At 36.8% G+C, this 24,466-nt stretch overlaps 1 protein-coding gene, 1 long non-coding RNA gene and 1 pseudogene across 2 annotated transcripts; 2 read left to right on the forward strand and 1 right to left on the reverse strand.

Annotated features, from left to right (window-relative positions):
- The first annotated feature begins 1,891 nt into the window (after positions 1-1,891).
- On the forward strand, positions 1,892-2,524 carry LOC149034655 (uncharacterized). Its single transcript, XR_016183101.1, has 2 exons — positions 1,892-2,001; positions 2,170-2,524. It is a non-coding gene; the product is annotated as an uncharacterized LOC149034655 (long non-coding RNA).
- Positions 2,525-16,404: 13,880 nt separating this feature from the next.
- Positions 16,405-17,595, reverse strand: LOC149034656 (uncharacterized). Its single transcript, XM_089193760.1, has one exon. The coding sequence runs from the start codon at positions 17,581-17,583 to the stop codon at positions 16,741-16,743; it is 843 nt and encodes a 280-aa protein (XP_089049886.1). The 5' UTR covers positions 17,584-17,595; the 3' UTR covers positions 16,405-16,740.
- A 2,410-nt stretch (positions 17,596-20,005) lies between these two features.
- Positions 20,006-23,536, forward strand: LOC149034657 (neuroglobin-like; annotated as a pseudogene).
- The last annotated feature ends 930 nt before the right edge of the window (positions 23,537-24,466 follow it).

The following is a 24,466-nucleotide window of genomic DNA, read 5'->3' on the forward strand; positions in this document are numbered from 1 at the left end:
CGTAAACATCGGAAGAAGTCAGAGCTGGTAATATTTCTTAGGCAATGGACATATCTCGACCAAGGCAACGAGCAATTTTTTTTCCCATATTCCTTTTCATGTCGAAAGCACTGATTGCCAGGCTCGAACGAAGTTGGAATCATTTTGAGTTTCCTGCAATATGATTGGCTAAGTTTCTTAAGAGCAGTTTTGAATCGACTGTCGTAAAACCATAACCAGAATAATCACAACTGCCACAGCCAATCAAAACAAAGGTTTTGTGTCATCGTCAGCCATTTAGGACTCAAAGTAAAAACTGAAAAGCTACCAAAAGCGCGGGAAAACGACTAAGACACGTAGTGTTTCCTACAATTCTTGATGTTTTAATGGTTATAGCAAATTATTGTTAATCTCAGATTATTCAGTAAGCTTAATGTGTTATAAGAATTGAGCTAAATTGTTTTCGTCAAATTGAGCAGGAGAAGGTTGCATATACAGAGAAAATTATGAAAGCTGAAATGAGATTGAATTTATGTTCTATGTTAATCCTGATGTGATGTACATAGTAATAAGAAGCTTTGCGTCAGGTTTTTATGCAGTTAAAAAAATATTACTTGATTGAGTGTGTCCTGTGCTTCATGCGTTTACCTTGCATTTCGTTTGTTCATACGCTCTGTCTCCCATGCATTTGTTCATTTTGCTCGTTCGCTCTTCTATTTGTTCGTTCGCCCGATCTTTGTTCGTTCAATCATCAGTTTGCTTTCTCTTTGTTTATTCACTCGTTTGCTTTCTCTTTTTGTTGAGTCACTCGTTCCCTTTTTCTTTTTTTTTTCACCCACTCGTTTCCTCTCTCTTTCTCTTACCCATTCATTCCTTTTCTCTTTCACTCTCTTTGTTTCAGTCACCCGTTCGCTGTCTCCGTTCTTCACTCACTCGTTCGTTTTCTCCTGCATTCTTTGGTTCCCTCGCTCTTTTCTTCAAATTTTTGCAGTCAATATTTCACTGTATCTTTCATTCTTTTTTTAATTTTTTTTTTATTTCTTGTCACCCAAGGGTCGTTCCCTTTTCTCTTGGTTTGTTGACATGCCTTTTCGTTCGCCACTCCGTCGCTTTTTGGTTTCCTTACCCCCTCTCCCCCTTCCTTACCCCCTCCCCCTCAAGTTTTTTCTCTTCTTCTGTCCTTCTGTCCCCTCCTCTCTTCCTATTTGCTATTTTTTCGTGTTGAACTCGCAAAGGAACGTATCACATTTCAATCCTTCAAAAGGATGTTTTATTGAAAAAATTTTTTATAAAACTGTTTATTCGTCATACGTCGTCCATGGGACTGCTTTTCGTGTTCTTTTATCTCATCTTTACTGTAGGAGGAAAGAAACCTTGCATTGGTGATCATTTTTGTGTTGGATTTCCCACACTTAGTCAAGGCCCGCGAAATTTATTTCTTTATTTCTTTCTTTCTTTATTTATTTGTCCACGAGAGAGAAGTGCTTGTCACGTGGTTTCTATTTGCGTTCAGTGAGCCGTGAAGACTGGATTCCAGTCAGCGTCTTTTCATAAGGGAGCTTAAGCAACCACGACGACGACGCTGGGTACGACGCCAAGTAAAAAATGAATTTATATTTTATGAGCGAAATTCACAGTTGTCTAGATCTGTTCGGTTCGTTAATGGCTCTAAAATCGTGCTCGAGCTAAATGTGCAATGGCGGCGTGTAATTCCAAATGGAAATACGAAATATTAGCCGTCGTCGTCCACGTTCCGTACAGGACGCAGAATTTGGTCATTTCACGTTGTTTTTTTTGCAGAGGATGGCAAAGAAATGTACAAAGATTTATAACGCACGTGCATAGCCATTGTTCTGCTCATTAAACCTTTTGTTGGATGACGTTCTCGTTGCCGTCGTCGTCGTGGTTTGCTTAAGCTCCCTATAGTGTATTGTACGGCGGCCATTTCTCTTCTCAGTCGTTGGGTTTTGGAGAACTTATTCGGAATTTCATATTTGTTTCTTGGGGATTTTCGTTTCCAAGGTAAGGATAAGTCATTTCATATTTTCACGGGTTCTTTGCGTGCTTTAACTTTTTAATTTTGTTGTGGGAGCTTCACGATTAAGCTCTCACGAAAGGCGATTACGTTTGTACACCTGGTTTGTGTTCTTTCTTTCATAATCCGAGCCGTTTGTTTCGGTATTTCTTCAGGTGTCTATAACAGAAGATTTTTTCACGTAAGCCAACACGCTGAAACGCGGCTTGTGTTCAGTGCAGGTTGCACAGGAGCTTTCACGTTTTCACAAGCCAACATTTATCGGCTTGGACCTTCGGTGCGGGTTGTGCCAGATTGAAAGGAGTCATTGTACTCTCGCAAGCCAACATTTGTCGGCTTGAATGTATTTGTGCGGGTTGCGCTTCAAAGAGTCTCGGGGTGTCTCAAAGTGTCTCACGAGTGTCTCAAAATGTCTCACGAGTGTCTCAAAGTGTCACAAACTGAAAGAAACTATTGTTTGCGTTGAACTGTTAAGAGTGTTATCTATTTTAATAAACTGAGTTTCTAGTTGGATTGTTGTTGTTGCTCGCTCAAGCACACAAGTAAATATGGGGATCTCCATTGACCAATTCCGTTCAAGGATTGGATCTCATGAAGATTTACATCCTGATTTAAGTGAAAACTATGACCTCTCTGATGATCTCAACATTCCATCAACATCGCTGAATAATGAACCACTGATATTGAATGAATTACCTGATTTCGATTTTCGTCAAATGGTCCAGACATCCGATAAAGAGCAAAAAGAATTTTTTATCACATTTTACATCAGATTAAAACCTCAGAAACCCCCTTCTACTGCTTCCTCAGTGGAGGAGCTGGTGTTGGCAAATCGCATTTAACAAAAGATTTGTATCAGGCAGTGCTTTATGGCATAAACACTTTAAAATGTTTGAACTTAATGAAATCATGGGTCAAAGAGACAGCAAATTGTTTGTGGAATTACTTAATAGGTTGCGTAAAGGTAAACACACAGTAGCTGACATTGCAAAACTTAAAGAGAGCTATACAAGAAGACATCAACAACCCAATAGATGCACCTCACTTATTTATACAGAATGCTAAAGTAGATGAATTTAATCAAAAGGCCCATAATGCAGCCACAGGAAACAAATCCACAATAAATGCTCCAGATAGTGTTATTGGAGCTATCTCTCCAGAGCTAAGAAACAAAATACTAAGACAAATACCCAATGATCCAAGAAAAACAAAACAGTTAGCCTCAACCCTTTGTCTTGCTCAGGGTGAAAGAACACACCTTGTCATGAATGTACGAACCGAAGATGGCATGACAAATGGTGCTGGAAATATTGTTAAACTAGTTCAGTTACATCAACAAACCAAACCATCTGGTATTGTATGGGTACAATTTGACCACTCAGATGTAGGTCAGAAAGCAAGGAATGAAAAAAGACATTTGTATGTACAAGGAATTGAACACACATGGACCCCAGTAAACCCTGTGACTACACAGTTTGTGGTAGGTAGAAACAGAACAGCACAAGTTGTTAGAAAACAATTTCCACTGCATCCCGCAGCAGCAAAAACAATTCACAGGTCACAAGGTGATACTGACAGTGGAATTGTTGTGGATTTTAGTACCAGAAATACTATTCCACACATACATTATGTAGGACTCAGTAGAGTGACTGTTATAGAAGGCCTATATATTTCTGATTTGTGTGAAAGCAAGATTGCTGTTAATCCAGATGGAGAGATTAAGAACAACTGCAAAACTTAAGCTTTGCATCTCCCCTCTCCATGACATAACATTTTCCCTTCTTAAACTGTGTTATCTTAATGTAAGGTCTCTTCACAAACACATAGAAGATATACGTAAAGACTTAATTTATCTAAGTGCTGATATCAATATTTTCACAGAAACAAGATTTAATTCTCAAGATAATAATGACATGTATGACATTGCTGGTTATGTTCTCTTCCGTAATGACAACCTTAATTCCAGCAATGGATCAAGGTCTTATGGTGGTACAGCTGTGTACAGTAAAATCCCATACTTACCTGGATACCCCTATTGTCACAATATACATGGTGTTGAAATAACAGTAATTAAGTTAGCAAGTCTTTAGGATTGAATAATCATAGGGATATATCACTCCCCAAACGTGCCTGTAAGACAACTTTATGAAGCAATAACTGAGGTATTAAATAACATTTCACCAGACAACAATAACATTACTGGAGACTTTAATATAAATTGGCTTGTTGAAACAGACAGAAGACCTTTGTATAATTTACTAGTGAGGGATAACCATTACAGACAGTTCATATCAACTTATACAACTGACAACAACACAGTAATTGATCATATATATACAAATATATCTAACATTGATATACAAGCAGATGTTTTAGCAACATATTTCACAGATCATAAAGCTGTTTGGGCCTCATTTCACGGTGTCCTCTAACAAATTACTTTATCATGATGTACATTGTTTTTAAGTTAAGAAAGCAACAAAAGAAAGCAGTAAATAGTTATGAAAAGAGTTGTTTCCTTTTTTTCAGAGGAATTTGTAATAAGAAACTCGCAAAACTATTAATAAGGAAGTGCTGCTTATTCATTTGGTACCAGAACAGGCCTTTTAAAATTAAGTTTGAAGTCATCTTTCTAAGAGTTGTCCAGTTTAACAACCATTTACAAAAGACAAAAATAAACTACATAACACACAGTCTTGAAAGTTCAAGGCAGCTCCTTTAGCATCTTGGCTAATTTCTAACTGCAACCTTTATTGACAACCCTGCATTAAACAATTATTCCACAGTTAAGTCTGCAACCCCTCCTGAAATACTCCAGGATACCAAAAAAAACAACAACAAGCAAACAAACATATTAGTGAAGTGAACAAACAACCACATGCGTGACTTTCACGTAATCTAAAATTCGTGATTGCAGCATTCCCACGTGCGTAAAGTGCTTGTAACTTATGGGAAACACACGCATGTTACACCAAAAAAACCCGCGTGTAGCAGAAGAGGCCGATTACTCGCAATTTCTCGTAGTTTTGAATTTCCCTTTTGTTTTTCAGAACACCCATATACCTGTACTTTTTTACACCGATGCGATAGAAATTAATTGGAAAAGCATTCCTTGAAATAGGAAGTCGTCCTGTATTTTCAGCGAAAAAGATCTCAAGTGATCAAAACAACACCGGCCAGATTATAGTCACGTGCTCGGCAACGACTTCTTGAAAGCGATCATCTTTCATTCTTACCATCAAAACAGTCACGTTTGCATAGAAGAATAACAAAACGAAACGATTACAACGGAAAGACCCAAATTGGCGTAGAAAGAAATAATGCTGCAAATTACCATTTTTTTTATGTCATGGGTACATGTTTCCGTGGGAATTTCTGTGTCAACAGCTGGCTGTCACTCACAAAGTCTTCGTGATTCTCGCTGGTCCTCGTTATGTTTAGCGCATGGACGATTCGAAGACCCTTCAAATTTGGTTTTTAAGTTGATCATAGCACTAATCTGAAACATTTGAAGTCCATTTCAATATAGTAAATGTCGAAACAGGCGTGTAAAGACAATAAATATCGCAACGATCAGTGCAATCATAATAGCGCCAGGACTTTGGACTTACTTCTTCGGAAGGATAGATCTCGAGTTCGAAGCAGACTAATTACGACTAATTACGAAGAGTCCACGCTAATTTGAATATCGCAGAGCGCCCACAAGAACTTGTTTCTACTCTATCGTGTATCCACGAGTTAAACAGTAGTAGCAGAAATGTTTTCAATTTTTTTTCAATGACTGTTACGAAAATATTTACTGCTTCAAGTATTTCCAGTATTGCCGTATAAACAAATAAATAGCCTAAGCCACCAAGAGGTAATTTATTTGTTGAAGACGATTACCAAACGTTCAAAAACACGCCAAAAAGCTTCCAGGGAGGGAGGGAAAGGCATATTGCTTGATAAAAGTATAAGTTAATACCCCAGATCTCTCCTGTGAATCTCTATTTGTTCAAATAATTCCTGCACAAAAATTACTATTCAGGCTGTTGATTCCAGGCCTAATATCACCCCTGTAGTACAGTTGACTCACGGTGAGCGACAGGTTTGCTTCCGCTCAAAAACCCCTTGCAAACACTTTGTCAATGAAATCCCACACAAGTACGCATTGCGGACCTATTTTTACATTTGACTTAAAAGTTGACTCGCACAAACTACACACACTCCCACCCCCTGGCTCAATCGGTTTGCTTTTTCTCACCGATCAAGTGATCGAAATAAACCGGGACCCTGGGAACGTGATCGACTCATTTTTTTCTTGGGTGCAGTAATGACTGATCATTCTCGTCTTCAGGTCTTCAAATTTGTACTCTATGTTGTAAATGACGATGTCATTGACATAAAATAACTGAGTGACCGAGAATGAGTCGCACGAAACTACTCCACGTATAACACGAGACATGGACCGCTTTGTTCTCGTCCCCAGGTTTTCTTACGCTGTCACGGGCGCACACGTGACCGAAGGAAGCGATAACTCTGAGAGCCAGGATAAGCTGTACAGGAAAGCAAAATTTTTCCAAGAGAAGTGTGCCGATCTTGTGCATGCGCGTGAAAATTTTAAAGGCTACAAGAATTAGAATTTCTGAGGCAACTTAACCGCACATCGTTGTGTGTTAGTGTTTAGAAATTTCTCTACAGGGTTCACTTACCCTTGACGTCTAATGCATTAGTAGGGAAGTGTTTCCCTCAGGACATGTTAGAGATAATTTCGGCGTAAGGACGTAAGTCTTTTGGTTTGGAGCATCTGGCATCGGAATCGTAAATACATCCTTAGAGTTTTCTTTGGACACACTAAGGACGGAAAGGGAGGTAGTTAACTATGGGACTAGGCAAGAATTTGCATAGAGTTATACGAGTGCATTGGTACCGTCAAGAAAAAATGGGAAATTTACCAGGAAATTCTGAGAAAAACTCACGCCACCGCATCAACCTCGTTTTCAGGATCCCTCTCTGATCCTTGGAACGAGGCTGAACTGCAATTCCACTTAATCGTTGTATGGGTTCAATGCCAGGCTGCCGTGATTGTCACTTAGCCCTAATTACTCTGTGCCACAGAGGTATTGTTTTCTAGTCGTTTGGTCTTTTGGTTTTTATTTTCAAATGAACAAGCTTTTCCTCCGTGACAAATATCGCCAACACTTCGAGAGGCCCCGTACTGATAATTTTTCGATTTTCGGGGGCCGATTATTAGACATTTTGGCCTTAAGGTGGGCGCTTATTGTGGGGAGGGTGCTTATTCGCCGAATTACTTTATATTTTGTATAGCAACCCCACTTAGCCCAAATGGATAGCGATAAAAACTACTATCCTCGGGTTTGGATCTGGAAGAGGAAATTGTAAAAACTACCTTTGGTAGGGATTACTTGCCAACGCTGTACTTGAAAGATGAGCATCTTCAGCTGTCATGCCAAACTCCTTTTGAATCAGCGTGCGTTGTCTATGAAACCAAACACGTTTGTCACATAAAAGAAAAGTGTCTTGTTCCCAACAACCTCAAGCCGGAGACTGTCGAAAAAGTCTCGCGGTGTTTGCGGTAGTACTTCACCAAAGACTTGTCTGCTTTCATTCTCCTCAAGATATTTATAAAACACGTGAACTGAATTCCTCATAAACCAGATTTTTTTCTTTTCTAATATTTCGGTTTTATTTCATTCACAAAAACAGCTTAGTTTGGAGCGATGTAGCCCTTAGACTGAAAGCAACCAGTTAAAAGAATACCTCAAAAATAGATTTTCAAATGATTTTTTTAACAAAAATTCATTCCTGAACCTCTTTAATATTGGATTGTCTGGTGGTTTTGTTTTGGAGCCTATTTGCTAAATATTGTAGCTCTTAAGTCTGAGACCAACTTTTTAGAGAATTCTCTAAAAATATAAGTAGATATTTCTCTTGAGCTGACTTTTGTTGAAAATCTCGACACTTTTATATTTATTGAAGAAAGAACAGGGAACTTTCTCTACCTTTTGAGAATGAAAACTTTTTTTTAAGCCTGTTTGCGAAATATCGTTGCTCTTAGAACTAAGACCAACTTTTTTAAGAGAATTATCGAAAATACGTAAAAACTGTTTTTCTCGAAACATCCTTGAACTTTTTCTTAGATACCAAATAGAATTTTTTTCAATATTAAATAAAGAACAAGGAACCTACTTTACCTCTGGGAATTAATGTAAAGTTAAATCACATGTCACATGTATCATCATTACTTCTATTTCTGAGGACAATTTGGTTGAGAATTCATTTGAATTCCGAATGAATTTTTTCAATTTTATCAAACAATTCCTTTTACTCCAAAATTTGATAGTTCGAAAATTTTTTCACGACAGTCGTTTTTGAGATTTTTATAGAGATTTATGGTCTGGTTTCATTTTCCTTTCATTTGATATATAAAAGAAAAGAAATTTAAAGCGATGTAGCCCTCGAAACCGAACGTAACTAACTGAATGAACGACTCAAAAAAAGATTTTCAAGAGTTTTATACTGTGCCAGTTTTTTATGGAGCCTATATCGTAGCTCGAAGAGCGTAGACCAACCCTTGAGAGAATTATCGAAAAATTGATAGCTGTTTTCCTTCAAATATTTTGGATTTTATCAAATTCTAAAGATTGTTTTTTAGAATTGAGTAAAGAACGAGGAGCCAACTCAGCCTCCGTGAATGAAAATTGTTTTTTGGAGCCTTTTGCTAACTATCCCAGCCCTTAAGACTGAGACCAGCTTTCGAAAAAAATTCTGTCGAAAGTCAAAAGTTATCCTCTGCAAAATTTTTGTTAAATCCTGGATGAATTTTTTCTGTGCTTTTTTTATTTACTTTTCTTTGCTTTTTTATCATTCTGTAAAGGGATAGGCAAGATAAAAAAAATGAGTTCAAGGAAATTGTATGGATATACAAGTTAGGACGTTAGAGGAAATTGTTGAATACAATGATTTTTTTTGGTTGCACTTTTTTAACAAAGCACTAAAAATTTAAACAGCATCCAGTTACCTTAATCCATATTTAGGAAAGATATGTTCCATCGTGTTCCCAAACACCTGCGAATTCTAATCTGTTCTTACAAAAAATGCCCATGATTCAAAGGTGTTTTAAAAAAAATTTGTCAAAGTTACAGATCACTTGAGTAGATTTTCAGGACTGCTTATGATATTCGAGTTTTCCTGCAAAAACGTCTCAGCTGAAATCTTTTAAAAGACATGCTCTTAAAATTTCGATAACGTTGTCATGGGAAAACAAAAACAAAAAAAGATAAAAACCTTAAAAGCCCGATAGAATCGAAATTTATAAGCATATCAAGCTATCTCTGACTACATGTCTGGCAGCCAAACAATTTTCACAGAATTTCCACCGAAAGATTCTTTCCAATTTAATGAGAGGACAAGAAGTTGTTTGGAAATTTCAAGCAATTCCCAGCGATTCCAAAAATTAAAAATTAAGAAATTAAATGCTAAGGCCGTATGCCGGCTCTTTAATATGAAATTGAAATCTATTTACATTTTCCTGAGACAAGTTTACTGTAGTTAGGTACATTTTAACTAAAGCTATTTTTCAGACATTTTTTCTAAAAATAGTTGTTTACCGAAAAACAGATTCGTTTCGACGCACAGGGACATAGAAATTGTTATTCAAATATTATCCATTGTTTTCACGCTACTACGCTATCTTTTGCAAAAATGTAATTGAACTCTGTGAATATTTTGTTTGTTTGCTTTTTTTTCTCGTCAAAAATACAAAGACCGCGAATTTTTTTCCTTTCCCTGCAAACGATAAGAAATGCAATTTAAACCAGAAGAAATGTGATCTATAGAGTTGCACGAACTCTGTTGTGATCTCAGAGGAATTGTCAGCGAGAATTGAGATTAATTGTATGTGGCTGCGTAGAAGCAAATCATAATTTGTTTGCTTAAAAACCTAAATAACTCGACCCTGAATACCGGATTTACAAATTTAACTTACTTTTATTTCGACAGCAGCAACACATTTTATGAACTACGCCACAATTTATCAGCGGTTGTGATGAATTAATCGGTAAATCTGGGTTGCGTTCATTATCCTCGACACTTTAGGAATTGAATGTTGATTGAAACTCTTCCGACACTCTCACGAAGTTTATGGATCATGACAACATTTATTAGCGATTGTAATGAATTCATCGTAAATCCAGGTTTCGTTCATGTTCCTCAACACTTTAAGAATTGAAACTCGTCTAAAAAAATTATCAAGAACGTGTCTTTTTTGCAAGCAAACCGCACGCACAATCAAAAGCCTTTGAAACAGTAATTTTCGAGGTGTATTGCATTTATTGATTCATCGTTTATTTTCATCTCTTGCAGATCAAATGGTAGATATCTTTTTATATATGTAATGCTCTAAACACGAATTAAATAGGAAAGCCCATGATCAAAGGAAACATTAGATTTTTCAGAGGTACAAAACAGATGCTGCACATATCCCACCAAGAATACAGCGATTCAGAGCTTGAATGAAGCAACCTTGTTTTGCAGTTTTCTTTAATTCTACCAAAAACCTATGTTAAGGGCTGTTTAACAGTAAAATTTCCCGCCAAAAATACGGGTGCTTATAACACGCATGCGCCGATTTTCTATACTTATTCTGTAAGTAACATCTGTTCAGATGAGGTGAATTATTATTTTCCCGCCAAAAGACTTAGAAAAATACGGTGCTAAAAATACGCATGCGCTGATTTTAAAAAAAAAATTGTTTTGTTGATATTATCTACATTGTCAATAAAGTTAATATTTTCTCCTTTATTGTCTTTAAGTCAATTAAATGTTGTTTCAAACTGTAGTAAAATCTTTTATTTTCTCTCAATAAACCACAAATATTTGACTGATCAAATTATTTTATTGTTATTAGTTCTCTCTAATTGTAAGTTAATAAGATAAATAATTATTAATTAAATCAATCAAAAGGCGCACAGGGAAAAATTTCGCATTTTTACTAAGACTTTTGGCGGAAAAAATTTGTATGAATTTGCACAGAGTTTCCCCTGGCAACTTTTAGCGTAAAAAATTTTAAGAGCTTCCATAAAAATTTCTCGCCAAAAATTATTGAATATCTTCTCATGCAAAAAAAGGGAATGGAATCAAAAGTTCATTTCAATCCTCAACGGCAAAAAATTAACAATTTTCCGATGTCAGGTTTTTTTAGGTAAAGTTTTTTTGCACAGGATGATGTTCAAGAGTGTTTAACCATGTAGGCATCCTGGCAAGTTCTAGATTCTTCAATCAAAATTTTTCTACCGAAATCTGTTTTTACTTTTATGTCCATTTAACGTTTTCAGGCTACAACTTGCCATGACCCATTCTCAGGATGAAGATCTTTAACGCAGTCAATTCCCGAATGTAACACAGGAAGATTGCAAAACAGAAAAAATATTCAAGATATTGACATGAATTGTAGAAGTAATTTAATTTGATGACTAACATGCAACGAATCTTTAGAGTTAACTCTGATTTTCATTTCAACATCTTCAGCGAACAAGTTCCCAATTTTCCAGATTTTTTGTGAAAAAAATTAACGTTTCTGCATAAGTTGAGAGATCGGTCTTTATTCAATGAAACTAAAAATAAATATATATATAGAGAAAAATTAGTAACTTGAAGATTAATTCATCAGATTTTGAAAAAAATTTTTTCTCTATGTTCCTGTTACATCGGATGACAGCACAAAAGATATTCACTCTACAATAAAAGTTAATAAACTACACTACAGTTTAAAACAAAATGCCTGATACAAGGAGTAAAATAGTGATATGTCATGTAGACCTATTTAAAAGATTTTCAAGAAAAACATGAAGGTTCAATTTGACGAGGAAGCGTTTCGTAAACCAGCAAAAAAATAAACAATTTTGACTCTCTCATTCGCTATTTTGATGCTTCGCAACTCATGAATAAAAATCGTTCTTGCGCTTTAACCATGGAATAATCTCTGTTTACTCAATAAAGTTTGAATTACCGAACTGTTATAGTTGGTTTTGAATGTTTTACAACATCAAAGCATTTCTACACAAACTCATGCACACGGGACAACATTAGTCCAAAAATTCTGGGCCTTTTTCGTCACGATTAATAGGTGATGACGTTTAAGAGATAAAGCTGCAGCTAACGAATTTTCTGAAAAGATCCAAATTTCGTGCGAAAATGGTGTCAAAATTTTAAAAGCAAAACGCTCATTAAAGAATTTACCACCAAATGAATATACCTCTTTAGCTATGTGGTCACATCCGACATGGGTAAGAAACAGTAGCAGCCATAATTACTTTACTGCGAAGCAAGAAGATTTTTCCAAAATTGTTTCGTTCATATCTTCTATGATAATTCTCCAGATTCGGGTTTGTCTTCTCACAAATTCCCTGAGGATCCTAAGCTTCAGAAGTTAAGTATCCATGCTATGATTCTTCAACATTAGTAGCACAATACTGTACGTAGTTTAAATTTGCATGAGTAAATACTCAATTCACTACCTTTGTTACGATATTTCCACTGACGCGAATGGGGAAACTTCTCACTTTTCAATAGAGCTTCGACCTAACCTAACATCACTAAATCACCAAAAATTTCTACGGGAGTGGTAATCCACTCCCGTTTCTGTTTCTTTCATGAATTTTGGTGATCTTTTGAGATCGTTTGTTCACAAGTTTGTTTTTCAATAAAAGCTTTAATTCGATTGGCCACTTAATTAACCTTACTTTGCCACCGATTACTTTTATTACCTTAATGTTTTAAGTGCTGATTTATCTTTGAATATGACAATTTTGGCAAGAAAAGAAAGGATATTTCTTCTGTAAGATGTCGCTCACTACACAAGCTTGAGCATCCATTTTGAATCACTCTTTACCCATTTTAAACCACGTAACCACATAGCTAAAAAGGTGTATTCACCTGAAGGATCATAATTTATGCCTCTTCGTCCGGAATCGATTGTAGATGGTTTATGTAACAATACAGTGCAACTTGATCGGGTAATTAACTACTCGTGATCAGGCATTATAGTTTTAAGATGTGGCTTCGAGAACATTAGTGCAAACGTTTCAGAAACAAAAAAAAATCAGACGACCAATTTGAAAAAAAAAACCAATAAACAAATAGAGAAAATTATATCTAATTTAACACAGTGGAAAATAGTATGAATGGTCTTGAAACGTCAAAGTCAATGTTCTCTTGCAAATTGAAACCCGCTAATTGATGGGACAAAATGAAAAATACAAGTTTTAAGATGGCACTGTAGTTATTTTTTTTTAACTTTTCACAGAAAAAAGGTGGAATGACAACAAATGAAAAGCCTCTTAGTTGAACCAAATTAACTCATCAATTCAATTCCTGATGATGATGATGATGATGAGATATCAACAAATCACCTTGGTTTTCATCTGGTAATTGTCACTAAAGGCTTTTATTTTTGTGTCTAAAATTTGTCTTTGAGTGAAAGAGTCGCTCGTGTAGTGTTTCTGTCGCAGTGAAAACTCGTAAAAACTGGACCAGATAGTCTTCCGTGATGCAAATGTACATGTAAGACCGAAAATCTTTTGGTGTAAATGTCGTAATGAAAGAATCGTTGGTTTGTCAATGTCTTAAAGATATCGTTTGTATGTATAGGTTTCATTTTGTTTGCTTGGTCGGTTTTTCTTACATCCGTTGAAAGGAGTCTGTCCTAAGTTAGTACACCAGCTCTCTAGTCACTCTGTTCTCCCCGTCATTAGCGTGGCTTGTTGGTCAACGGTATGTATTTTATGGTAAATCAGTTATGAGATAAATTTTTCTCTTTCTTGAAATAGTTCAATTTCATTTAGTCTTTTCTTAAAAAAGTTTTAAAGTTAGTGCCATTCAAAACATGTATCACCTTCTTGCGACATCAACTTAGATTTTACTGTGATACTAACCGTCAAGCAAACAAAATATGAGCGGTCGGTCCAAAAACATTAACAATTCAGTGGGTCTCGGCTTTTTTTCTATTCATTTTTATAACAATGTTCAGTTTCTTTGTTTGCCGCTGCAATATCAAACATAGGGTACATCAAATGAGAGCTATCAGTGGAAATTTGAGGAAAAAAATCACACTATCGCTAAAGGTTTGCAGAACAATCCGTATCACTTTCAAAGAACTCCAAAAAAATGGTGGCTCAATTAACATTCACTCACCAATTGATTATTTTTAATTCGGAGCACATCTTTAATAACATCAGGCAATTGGTGTGTAGACGTTGAGTCTTCTCACAGAAATACAATAAATTATGGAGCCACCATTTTTGGCTACTGTTACTCAATAACTTCAAAGATCTTATCTTTGCAGTATCCTTTTTATGTTTAGTGATTCCAATGTCTCCTCTTGGCCATATTCTTTCATCCTTCCATTCGTCTGAGAGCAGCACTTCCTGAAAACAAATTATTGAATTGATTAGGGATTGTTTGTTACTCTAAATATACTGGAAGGTTGGATGACAATGCTTACGAACATATGCAATCAAGAGAATTTTTAATGACAAAACGGGTATCATTTCTTTGTCCTAAAAAATTCAGTAAGAGGGGGATTTGGGAAATTAAGCCTTCAAAAATACACGTGGACGCGTTCAACTTAAGGTATCTTTTGCGGTCGACTTCCGAAATAATTTTTAATTTTACCCACAATTTATTACAATTATGCGTTCTGTGTCTGCAGAGGCTGACACCCTTGCTCAATCTAACAACGAGTTGAAGAGCTGCTTAACCAAAGAACTGACACGTGTTCAGCTAAGATTTTGCGACTTGTTCAGTTTTGTGAAGGATTTTAGAGTAACATTTTCTCAAGAATACGTACTCACCTTCTTCTAGAGAAACAAGGACAACTATCCGTTGTTTCTCTCTACACTTTTAGCGTCTTCCGTACAATTTACAATTTCATATTCAGCAAAGGAACTGCACGAATTCACTTGTCGGCGGACAGCGTAGTCTGCTGAAAATTCTACAATTTTTAGATGAATATGGATTAACATAGCTGGTGCGGAATTGATAACAAGTCTACTCGCTCATGATCAGTCAGATATGCATGAAACAAAAGGAAAAAAAATCACGTAATGAATTTGCACGTGAAAAGAGAAAAAAATCAACAGAAATACATTGTTGACACCATTCTGTGAAAGGAAAGGATCTTGACGCTGAAAAATCCAAAAACTTCGCTGGTAGGCTTTGTAACTAAACGGTGTCTTTTCTTAAAAGAAAGTCTAAAATCTGAAAAAAGGCCCAAAGCCTTACTTTCAACATCGCGTTAAAAAATAAATATTAAGGAAAATGAAAAAGACCTATTTTCTTACGGAGGAGTGATAGATATGAGGAACGCAATATTGGTTACGGAGCAAAGTTATTTTCCCTGAAAACGGACATAACAAATTAGCAAGATCGAAACTCATTCCCAAGATCTTCCTGGTTTTCAAAATGGCGGCGGGCCACCTCAAAGTCTTGTGAGGATTTGGAGAAGGAAGTGTAACTCATAGCACACACCCGCGAATGTATACTGGCATCGGTAACAGGAAAACATGAAAAGGAACGTTTAAAATGATGAAAGGGAATCTTTCACATGTGTTCCTCTGCCCGTCCTCATAGGATAAACCCTAACCCTAACCCTAGGCTTTTTCTCGTGTTCCCCCTTCGTCCTTATACCCTTCTCCTTAATGCGTTTCGTCATGCACTAGTAATCGCATTTTCATAGGCGCTACCATGCTTTCCGCCAAAGCAGGTATTTATTTTACGAAACTCTTTCAAACTTATGATTTCCATTATTTTTCACACGTTTCTTTCTGGGACTTTACTGTTTCTTGCTTAATGAAGCACCAGACTGTCACGCACTAACGTAGCCACTATCGTTTTCAAATGTTCACTAAAATACAACAAGCGGCGTGTTGATTTGTCGTTGCACTCGGGCGGCGATTATTTCACAGCGTTCAAAGACTAATATTTCGCCGTTTAGAACAGACTGATGGAAATGTAGAATTTCTCCATTAGCAAAGAAATTTTTATTAGAATGCAACCATTCAAATATCCGTACGTGGGAATCGCTTTAGGAAAACAAACGTCACGACTCGTAGAAATAACAGCGTGATCTAGTCTCCTTCGTAGCACTTCTTAGACTCGTCACGCAACGCTCCTCCTTACTTTAAATTCCTTTCCCGTTGCGTCACGATTCTATATGTTAAGGGAACATATAAGAATTAACTAACAATTTCGCTGGAGACACGAAAACACAGAATATTATGCCATGTGCATTTCTAAGCCGATAGATGGGGAATAAACTATTTACAATTCGTTGGAGCAATTTTCTCTGTCGTTCGTATAGAGAGGAAGTTATAGAATTCTTAATAGAGCATTTCGATTGAGTGTCTTGAAACTAATGCCAAAGTTATTACATCGACCAATCAGAGGTAATAAAATTATCTCAAAGAACCGATAGAAATTCAAAGTAAAACCAAGCAAAACTGCAAAAGTCGCGGAAACACGTGAGGGTACGAGTTGTGATTGGGTTTAGAGTTGCATCTGATTGGTTCCGAAGGGAGCGAGAGTTTCCTGGACCAATCATAGAGCGTGGTGAAACAAATATCCGATTACTTTCGACACTCAATCGAAAATTGCACCAAATGGGATGAGAGGCCGTCACTCCCACCAATCTATACACTCTCTGTTTTACTGCTCTATCATCCATGTTATCACTGCAAAGGTGCTTGGTGAGAGAGAATATTCTTATCATCAATGAAAAGTTTCTGCCAAAAGAAACTCGTCATTTTGAATCTGAAAGTGGTTGTACCAAAGTCACGCAGAAGATCATTTATCATTTCAAAATGCACCGAGCGTTGTGCTCCCGTAGACCGATGCACCTTATGAACTTGAACAGTAAGTTCCAAAATGGTGGCGAGCAAGTTCATTAGAGAGATGGCAAATAACACCAGCACGGAAAGCTTTGACAACACAAAGATAAAATTGGGATATTGACGCTTCAGAAAATTCAACTGCGTATAATTCAAGTAGCCAACAAATAAAGTTCTTAGAATATAGTTAAAAGCCAAACCCATCAATATCATCCAGGAATTGATGGATTTGGCAGATATAGCGAGCTTGACGTAACTGGTCAAGGATACAAACAAAAGAATCACCAGAGTCCAATAAGAGGGAAGATATTTCAGCTGATGTAGGATGGCTTTGTATCCAAGAAAATCTGGAACTTTCTGTAGTGCCAAGATGATGATGATTGTGAAAACAGAGAGTGTAGCAAGCCATGTTATCACCAGTTCTTCGGAATATGGAAACACTGCGCCTTTCTCACAAAAATAGACAGTGGAATTGTCTTTGAAACAATTTACACTGCGAATCATGTACACACATGGGCCACCAACATTCCATAGTAACAGCAAGGTAAAGCCTACAGCCCACAGTTTGATGGATCTTTTGTTTTGCCTGTCTTCGTTTGGAAGAGGCAGGTAATAGCTTGAGCGGTGCAGGAGTGATGCATGCTCGTCTATGTCCACACGGGTTGTCATCATAAAATCTTCCATAAATATTCGTTCAATCACTTCGTTACTGAAATACAATACACTGATCTCTCCTTAAAAACTGGTGATCCTTTGATAAATACTGAGGGATGAAAAATAATCAAAGCAGAACTTTTTAGATGTACGTCATTAGTTTCGCTTCATAGTAAATGGAAATGTTGTTTTGATAGGCGCGTAATATATTCAGCACACAATTATTAAGAAGCACTTAACAACAATGATTCAATGCTGTGTAGTTTAGGAATTTTTCATAACAGTAAGCCGTGAAGACTACAACACCATCGTACTGAATGAAAAAGTTATGAAGTAAGAGGGCTCTGAACTTTGAGAGAGCTAAGGTGCTGAAAGTTTATTGTGTAAGAGTTCTCTGTGTTAAACTGAGAAAAAAAAAATAGAAAAAGATCAGCTGATGCGAATTCCTACCTGGTCCGGTAAATATGGTAGTCATAGCTGGGCCAGTTATTTTGATAAAAAAAACTAATCCTAATGTCCCAAACAGACTTATCATTTTAAAGGACTAAGACAGACGAGCAGCGAAACAACAGAAGAAGCACAACGTGAGTTCTGTGCGGAAGCTAAAAATGGTTTTCAATTTTTTAAACGCCGTTTCAGGGTAGACATTACAGAACTGATCACTCAAATCATATGATTGCTTTCTAAATATTTAGTCATTATTTTAGAGAGCAAAGCCAAGGTTATTTTGTCTTTATTAGGAACATTCAGCTGTCATTGCACTTACAAGTGTGTTTCAGAATATTCAAAAGGCTTCATTTAAATCAAAAATATATATTCTTCTTACCTTGATATTACTCCAATGTTGTTTTTTAAGCGAAAATCTTCAGGTCTCTGCAGTTTTGGTGAAACTTTTGCAGGGGTCTGCTTAGGATGATGCTTATGACCACAAGTACTAAGTTAGCAATGACCGAAAAATCAGAATGACCAGTAATCGTCCGTTGTACCTTTGCGGCTGACACCAGTTATTGCCAAGATTTTTGTCACAGAACGCGTTCCTGTTTCATGAATCTAATTTCAGTTGCTGACGCATATATTGAAAAATGAGGAAGTTCAGGGACTAAAATAGCGTCCACGTTAATCATCTGACAGCAGACTTGTAGTTCAGTGAGCTGAGCTTAAAGAAAATCAATTTTGATTTCAATGCGTTTATTCGCCCTTAAGCAAATTGACGATAGTGAAACATTACATGCATAACATATGAATAACATTACATGTACTACGTAAGGATTATCTAACAGTTACCATGTGTTTGCCTTAATTAAATAACTTTTAAAGTCTTTTCGAGTTCTAGAGCTATCATTAGCTCTTCGGATGAGATTAAACTGTTTTGTGAAGAATCCTTTGGCAGTGATATATATCCATTGATAAAGAAAATATGAAAAGGAGAGGCGAACATAAATTAATTTGACGTGAGCCACAAAAAAAGTTTAATGAAGACATACATCAGTTTCCGACTCCACAACTTCTAGAATGAATAAATTCGCCTGAATTCGTACGTTGAGGGATGTCGGAATAATTATAGAAATATAATTCTTCCGCACCAATATAATGATTCACATGTTTTCACCGGATGCCCCATGAGGACAGATCGAGCCAGCTTTAGTCTACGTTTTACATTTGCACGAAATTGTAATGAATAAATTATTAGAAAATTAGTGGTTTGAAGAAAGAAGGAAAGTTCACGAAATAAATTCTTTTAATTCACAAGTATGGCGTATAACTGCACATTGTCTATACTTATAGAACTTTAATTGTGCTTGAAAATTAGCGGTTTCCCATCAACATCGCTGATAGTTAGTCCAACGACATCTGCAAATTAATAAGAGTAACAATATTTCAAAATACCTCATCACTAAATGCCATTTACCAACACTGTAGAGAAAGGTTAGATGCCTAGAGGCCCAATCGCCGATGGAGACTGTTCGGCGACAGTTTTAGGCTTGAGACATGTCAGGGGAAGAACTCAGACGCGTAATTGGTACTACAAAGACACGATTACTATACTCAGAATGAAAATTTTTAGATGAAGTGTTAACTCGTCGCTAGTATGTTCTTGTCGGGCAAAATGCTACACAATTTTCCGATTTTCACTCACGCACGAAACACTTAATTTCGTATTAAGGCTTTTAGTGGAGACAGAGTAGATCTGCTCTTTCTCTACAAAATGGTAACTTTTTTTTATAAGCAGCAATTCGGAATTTTTCCCTTTTCAGTAAGTGTGAACAACGAGTCAAGATGTTGGTCGATATAGAAGCATATGTTTTGCACAGATGATGTCAGAGTTTTTAACCCATCATCCATCATCACAGCGTATGACAACTTCCTTAAGGGAAAGCAGCTGTATTCATAAATCTATTAAGGTAGTGTCTACACATCCCCATTAAGGTTTAAAAGTCAAACTGTAAATGCCATGGGTTATTTTGCGTCCCTTAATAACAAAATCGAAGTAGTAGTCTCAGTTGCTGCGGCAACATCGACTTTGAGAATCAGAGACATTCCGCTATCACATGAACAAAAATGCATTTGAAGAGAATTTTGGCAGCTCATTGAACCCATTAAGAGCGTCATAGGAAAGAAAGTGTTTAAACGGTAAGTGTTTTAAATACTCGCTATCTCTGGTTTGTTGTGTTTTATTTCCTAAAGAAAGAAATGAATGTAGAGTCTCAAGTTGACATTAGCTTTTTTATGAAAATATCATACCATTATTATTAATCGTTTAAAATGGAGAAAAAGAGGAAACAGTAAGCTGATCCTAACTGGATGTCATGCTACACGTGAAAGTTGCTTACTTACACATGTCCAATCCAGTGGTACAATTCCTTGGTTTAGTTGCATAACGCTCGCAAATTTAATGTCCAGTAGGTGATGACCATGGTATCGATAGAACACAGCGTTAGTGATAGACATCCCATTGAGTAAGCATTGAAAAACCTATTGTTATATAAATTGTTCAACTGAACTAGAGCAGTAAATGCAGCTATGTTCACCAGCCGAAATGCGTGCATCTTTCAAACTCAATTTCTTTGTTTTTCATAACGTTCACCAAAAAAAGATCTATATTTCAAGTGTGTTTTTTTTTCTTTTTCATGTCAATAGGTCACCATTGTGTCTTTGAAGCCCAAATTTTTTGCAGGAAAAATTCGTCCCCAGATGTAACATTTAAACATTTATATATATCATTTAAAAAATGAGAAGTAAAAAAGAGCATTTTCTGGGAAACTGAGAACAATTATTTACAAGTTTACAAAAAGGATCAGTAGCTGTTTATATTTGCTGACATTATTTTTACTGTCTAAATCACCTCTGAGCTGATCAGGTTCAAAATAATTTTCACATCTGTGAGAAGGAGGGTTAGTCATCATATAAATAGAAATGAGTTTTCCAAATGCAAAACATTCAAATATAACGCGTAAACTTTTGCAACTGCAACCGATGTTTATAAATTGTTAACGAGTATTGTTGCCTAAAGAATTTTCGGACTTATCATAACGTGTTTAATGTCCTTTAAAAGGTGCCACCTGTTGTTTCTCTATATCCTATTGCATAAAAAGTTAAGTTACGTCTTAACTAGAGCAGTACTTGAACAAGTCGCTAAAAACCGAGCTCCGGTTTAAGAGGAACCTAAAAATTCAAAACAATCAATAATTTAATAGACAGTGAAAACGTGTTATGGGGTCTTTTCGTGCGCAAACGCAAAAGCATCAGCGCTGCTGCGTGTTTTGCCTGTTTTCTTGCCAATCGGGTTATTATCTTACGGTAAACTGACTTTAAAATGCAAACGACTGCGCACTACTTTTGTGATAGCATAGTTCTATTGAAGATGAGGATGGAGATGCACAACAGTTTAGCTGTGTCTTGTTGTGGGTATTACTCAGTAACTTGATTTCTTTGTATAACTGGAAAAATGGAAGTAAAATTTATTATCTAAAGTAAACGTGAATCGCATTTCGATTATTCAGAATTGATAACGATGATCATGAATGATTTTGTTTCAGACTCTTTGAGTCCAACCCAAGAGTTCAAGACATATTTCCCACCTTTACGAGTTTGAAACTTGAAGCCGTAATCAACTCTCGATCTCTGTATCTTCACGTCAGACGAGTCATGACTGTGCTGGAAAATGCTGTGTTTTCTTTAAACGACGCAGAGGTTTTCATCGAGTATTTAATGAATTTGGGAGAAAGACATAAGGCATGGCCCGTGAGGCTGGAGCATTTCGACGTATGTATTCTATTATGCCGATCAAGGCTACTTAGGGGTACGTAATGTTGTACAGCGCTGTATTGTGATGTAAATTACAGTAGCAGGAAGTGTAGTGCAAACAAGGGGTACATATTTAACAATTGGTTCTCAAGAAGCTGGAGTTGCTCTCGGCTACGCCTCGAGCAACTCTTACGCATCTTTCGTGCTCTCCAAACTTCCCGCGTGCTTCATATCTCAATGAACGCACAGCTGACGTATGAACCAATTGTTTTATAACATTTTCAACCCGATGGAAAATTTTTTTTCTCGCGGGATTTGTTTGCCGACGTCCTGAGCGTGCACAATAGGAATATGAAGCACGCTCGCGCAATTATATTTAATAAGATAAATTTATTAGCTATGTTATAATATTGCTTATGATCCATCAAATAATTTTGCTCGCGCGCGATTGGTCTAAACGCAGTAAGTAACTAAATATCCCCTGGCTAAAACTAGGTGTATCCAAGTATATCACCTAAACGATATTCCCCAATTTGCACAAATTGCGTCCACCACGATAAGTCTTCATCTCAAAATTAATGCAATTCTGGGTAATTAGGTATTATTAACTGAATCGATAACGTAAATTGCCCACCGTAAAGAGTTTAAAAGCTCACGTTTCGAGCGTTTGCCCTTTGCAATCGCTCTGACGAAGGGCTCACGCTCGAAACGTCAGTTTTTAAACTCATTGCGGTGGCCAATTTACGTTATCAACTCAGTTGATAATACTAAATTACCATGTTATACTCTCCCACCGACGCAGCACCACAGTTTTTTTAGAAACTTAACCTTTTCTTAATTCAATTCATTAAGCTGTTCATTAACATTTTTCACGTGCGTCGCAAAATATTTGAAGAATAAAAAACGCAATAGCGTCTATTTTGCGCGAAAATATGTACGGATATTTGTCTTTGGATATTATCTGTTCCTCGAAGCTCACAGTTTCCGCATCATGGAACAGAAAATTCGAGAAAATGACCGCAGACAAATATCCGCAGTTATTTTGGCGCCAAATTGGAGCAATTGTTTATATAGCGCTGTATGGCGATTTAAAATTCAGTAGAGGGAAGCATAGTGCTATCTAGGGGTACATATTGTTCTGAAGCGTTGTCTAGTTAATGCATTTTACGGATTTACAGTGCTACTCAGGGGTATAATGTTGTATTGTGCTGTATGATGATAAAACTTGTAGTACAGGGATGTATAGGGACAGGGAAGAGGGGCATATAGGAGTGCGTATTCGAGGAGACATGGAGTTTAATAATCGAAGGAACGTGTTTGCTCATGATGAATCTCTTAAGTTGTCATCGACTATCTCTCTAAGCACTATTGTAACTTATCCTTTCTTAATTATTGTTTTGTCAAAACTCTTCCCCAGGGTCTTCTCTGCGTCGACATCCGAGATGGCGGCTACCGACTCAGTAGAGTCCGCCTGTGGATTGGCCTGCCGCCATCTTGGATTCGCAATGTAGGTGGACCCTGGGCGAGAGTTTGACCCATTCCCAGTCAGATGATAGAAGAGGCCTTAATTTGGACATTGAGGGACTCGTTTCCAACAAAATGCACCGATTATGTCGCCGAGACTTGGAGGGAGCTCTTCCGCTTTATAACTTCTATTAGGATGAGAGGACTGAGGAGAGCAAGCACTGGCACCCTGTGGACTAGGAATCAATCGAACGGAAAACTGAGATTTTACTAGAGGTGACTTTAAGAGGACACCATCCCAAAGTAGGCATAATACGCATGATAACAACTACTATGGGAGAGTAACGAGGTATATGAGTTGTAATAAGCCTGACGTTGTGCGAAGATTGAGACGAGTGTAAACTGAAACAGATAAGGAGATGGTCGCGTTCTATGAAGCGCGCAGAAGAACAAAGCTGAGGGCGATAAAAGAGGTGCGCGTAACGATGGGAATAAAGGAAAATTGCGATGAAAAAAAAAAAAAAGGAAGGAACCAGAGAAAGGAGAAAAAAAAGGGATGCGCAAATGTGAAAAGGTGTAAAAACTTGTGTGAGGAAAAAGATAAAAAAAAAGGCGCAGATATGTAACAGTATGAACACGTCCGTCGGCATTCAAAACTGTGTGGCAATACGGAGAACGATAGACAGTGAAAGAGACACAATCGAAGAGATGACGCGCTTTTGTTGAGTGGGCGGGAGTTTGAAACATGGAATGTTAGTACACTGTTAGCTGCACACATTACCAACTTGGTGCGCGGTTCAAAACAAGTATTGAAGTCCTCATAGGATCTGCTTTCTTTACATCTTACGTGCATCCTAAGAATATGGAGACAGACAATGTAAATCAACGCAGTTTTTGTATTTTATACACTGTATATTTCTCTTACACAAAGAAGTAAAAAAATAAGCACAATAGAAACTGCATTAAATCGTTCAAGGCATTAAGTAAAATACGCGCCAAACGGAGACGCTAAAATGAACCCATTTACTCCCAAGACTGATCATAATTTAAATTCTCCTCACGGTATTAATACGCCATCAAACAGGGACTCAATAACAATTAGAGAAAATCCAAACTGGAGGATAATCTTTTACTAGAAACATAATGTTACATCGAATTCTCGGAACAAGCAGCAGCAAAGAGAAACACATTCTTATCAGTTGGG

This window comes from Pocillopora damicornis, chromosome 14 (genome assembly GCF_964200805.1).
Source record: "Pocillopora damicornis chromosome 14, jaPocDami1.2, whole genome shotgun sequence".
In the NCBI taxonomy this organism is placed as follows: Eukaryota; Metazoa; Cnidaria; class Anthozoa; order Scleractinia; family Pocilloporidae; genus Pocillopora; species Pocillopora damicornis.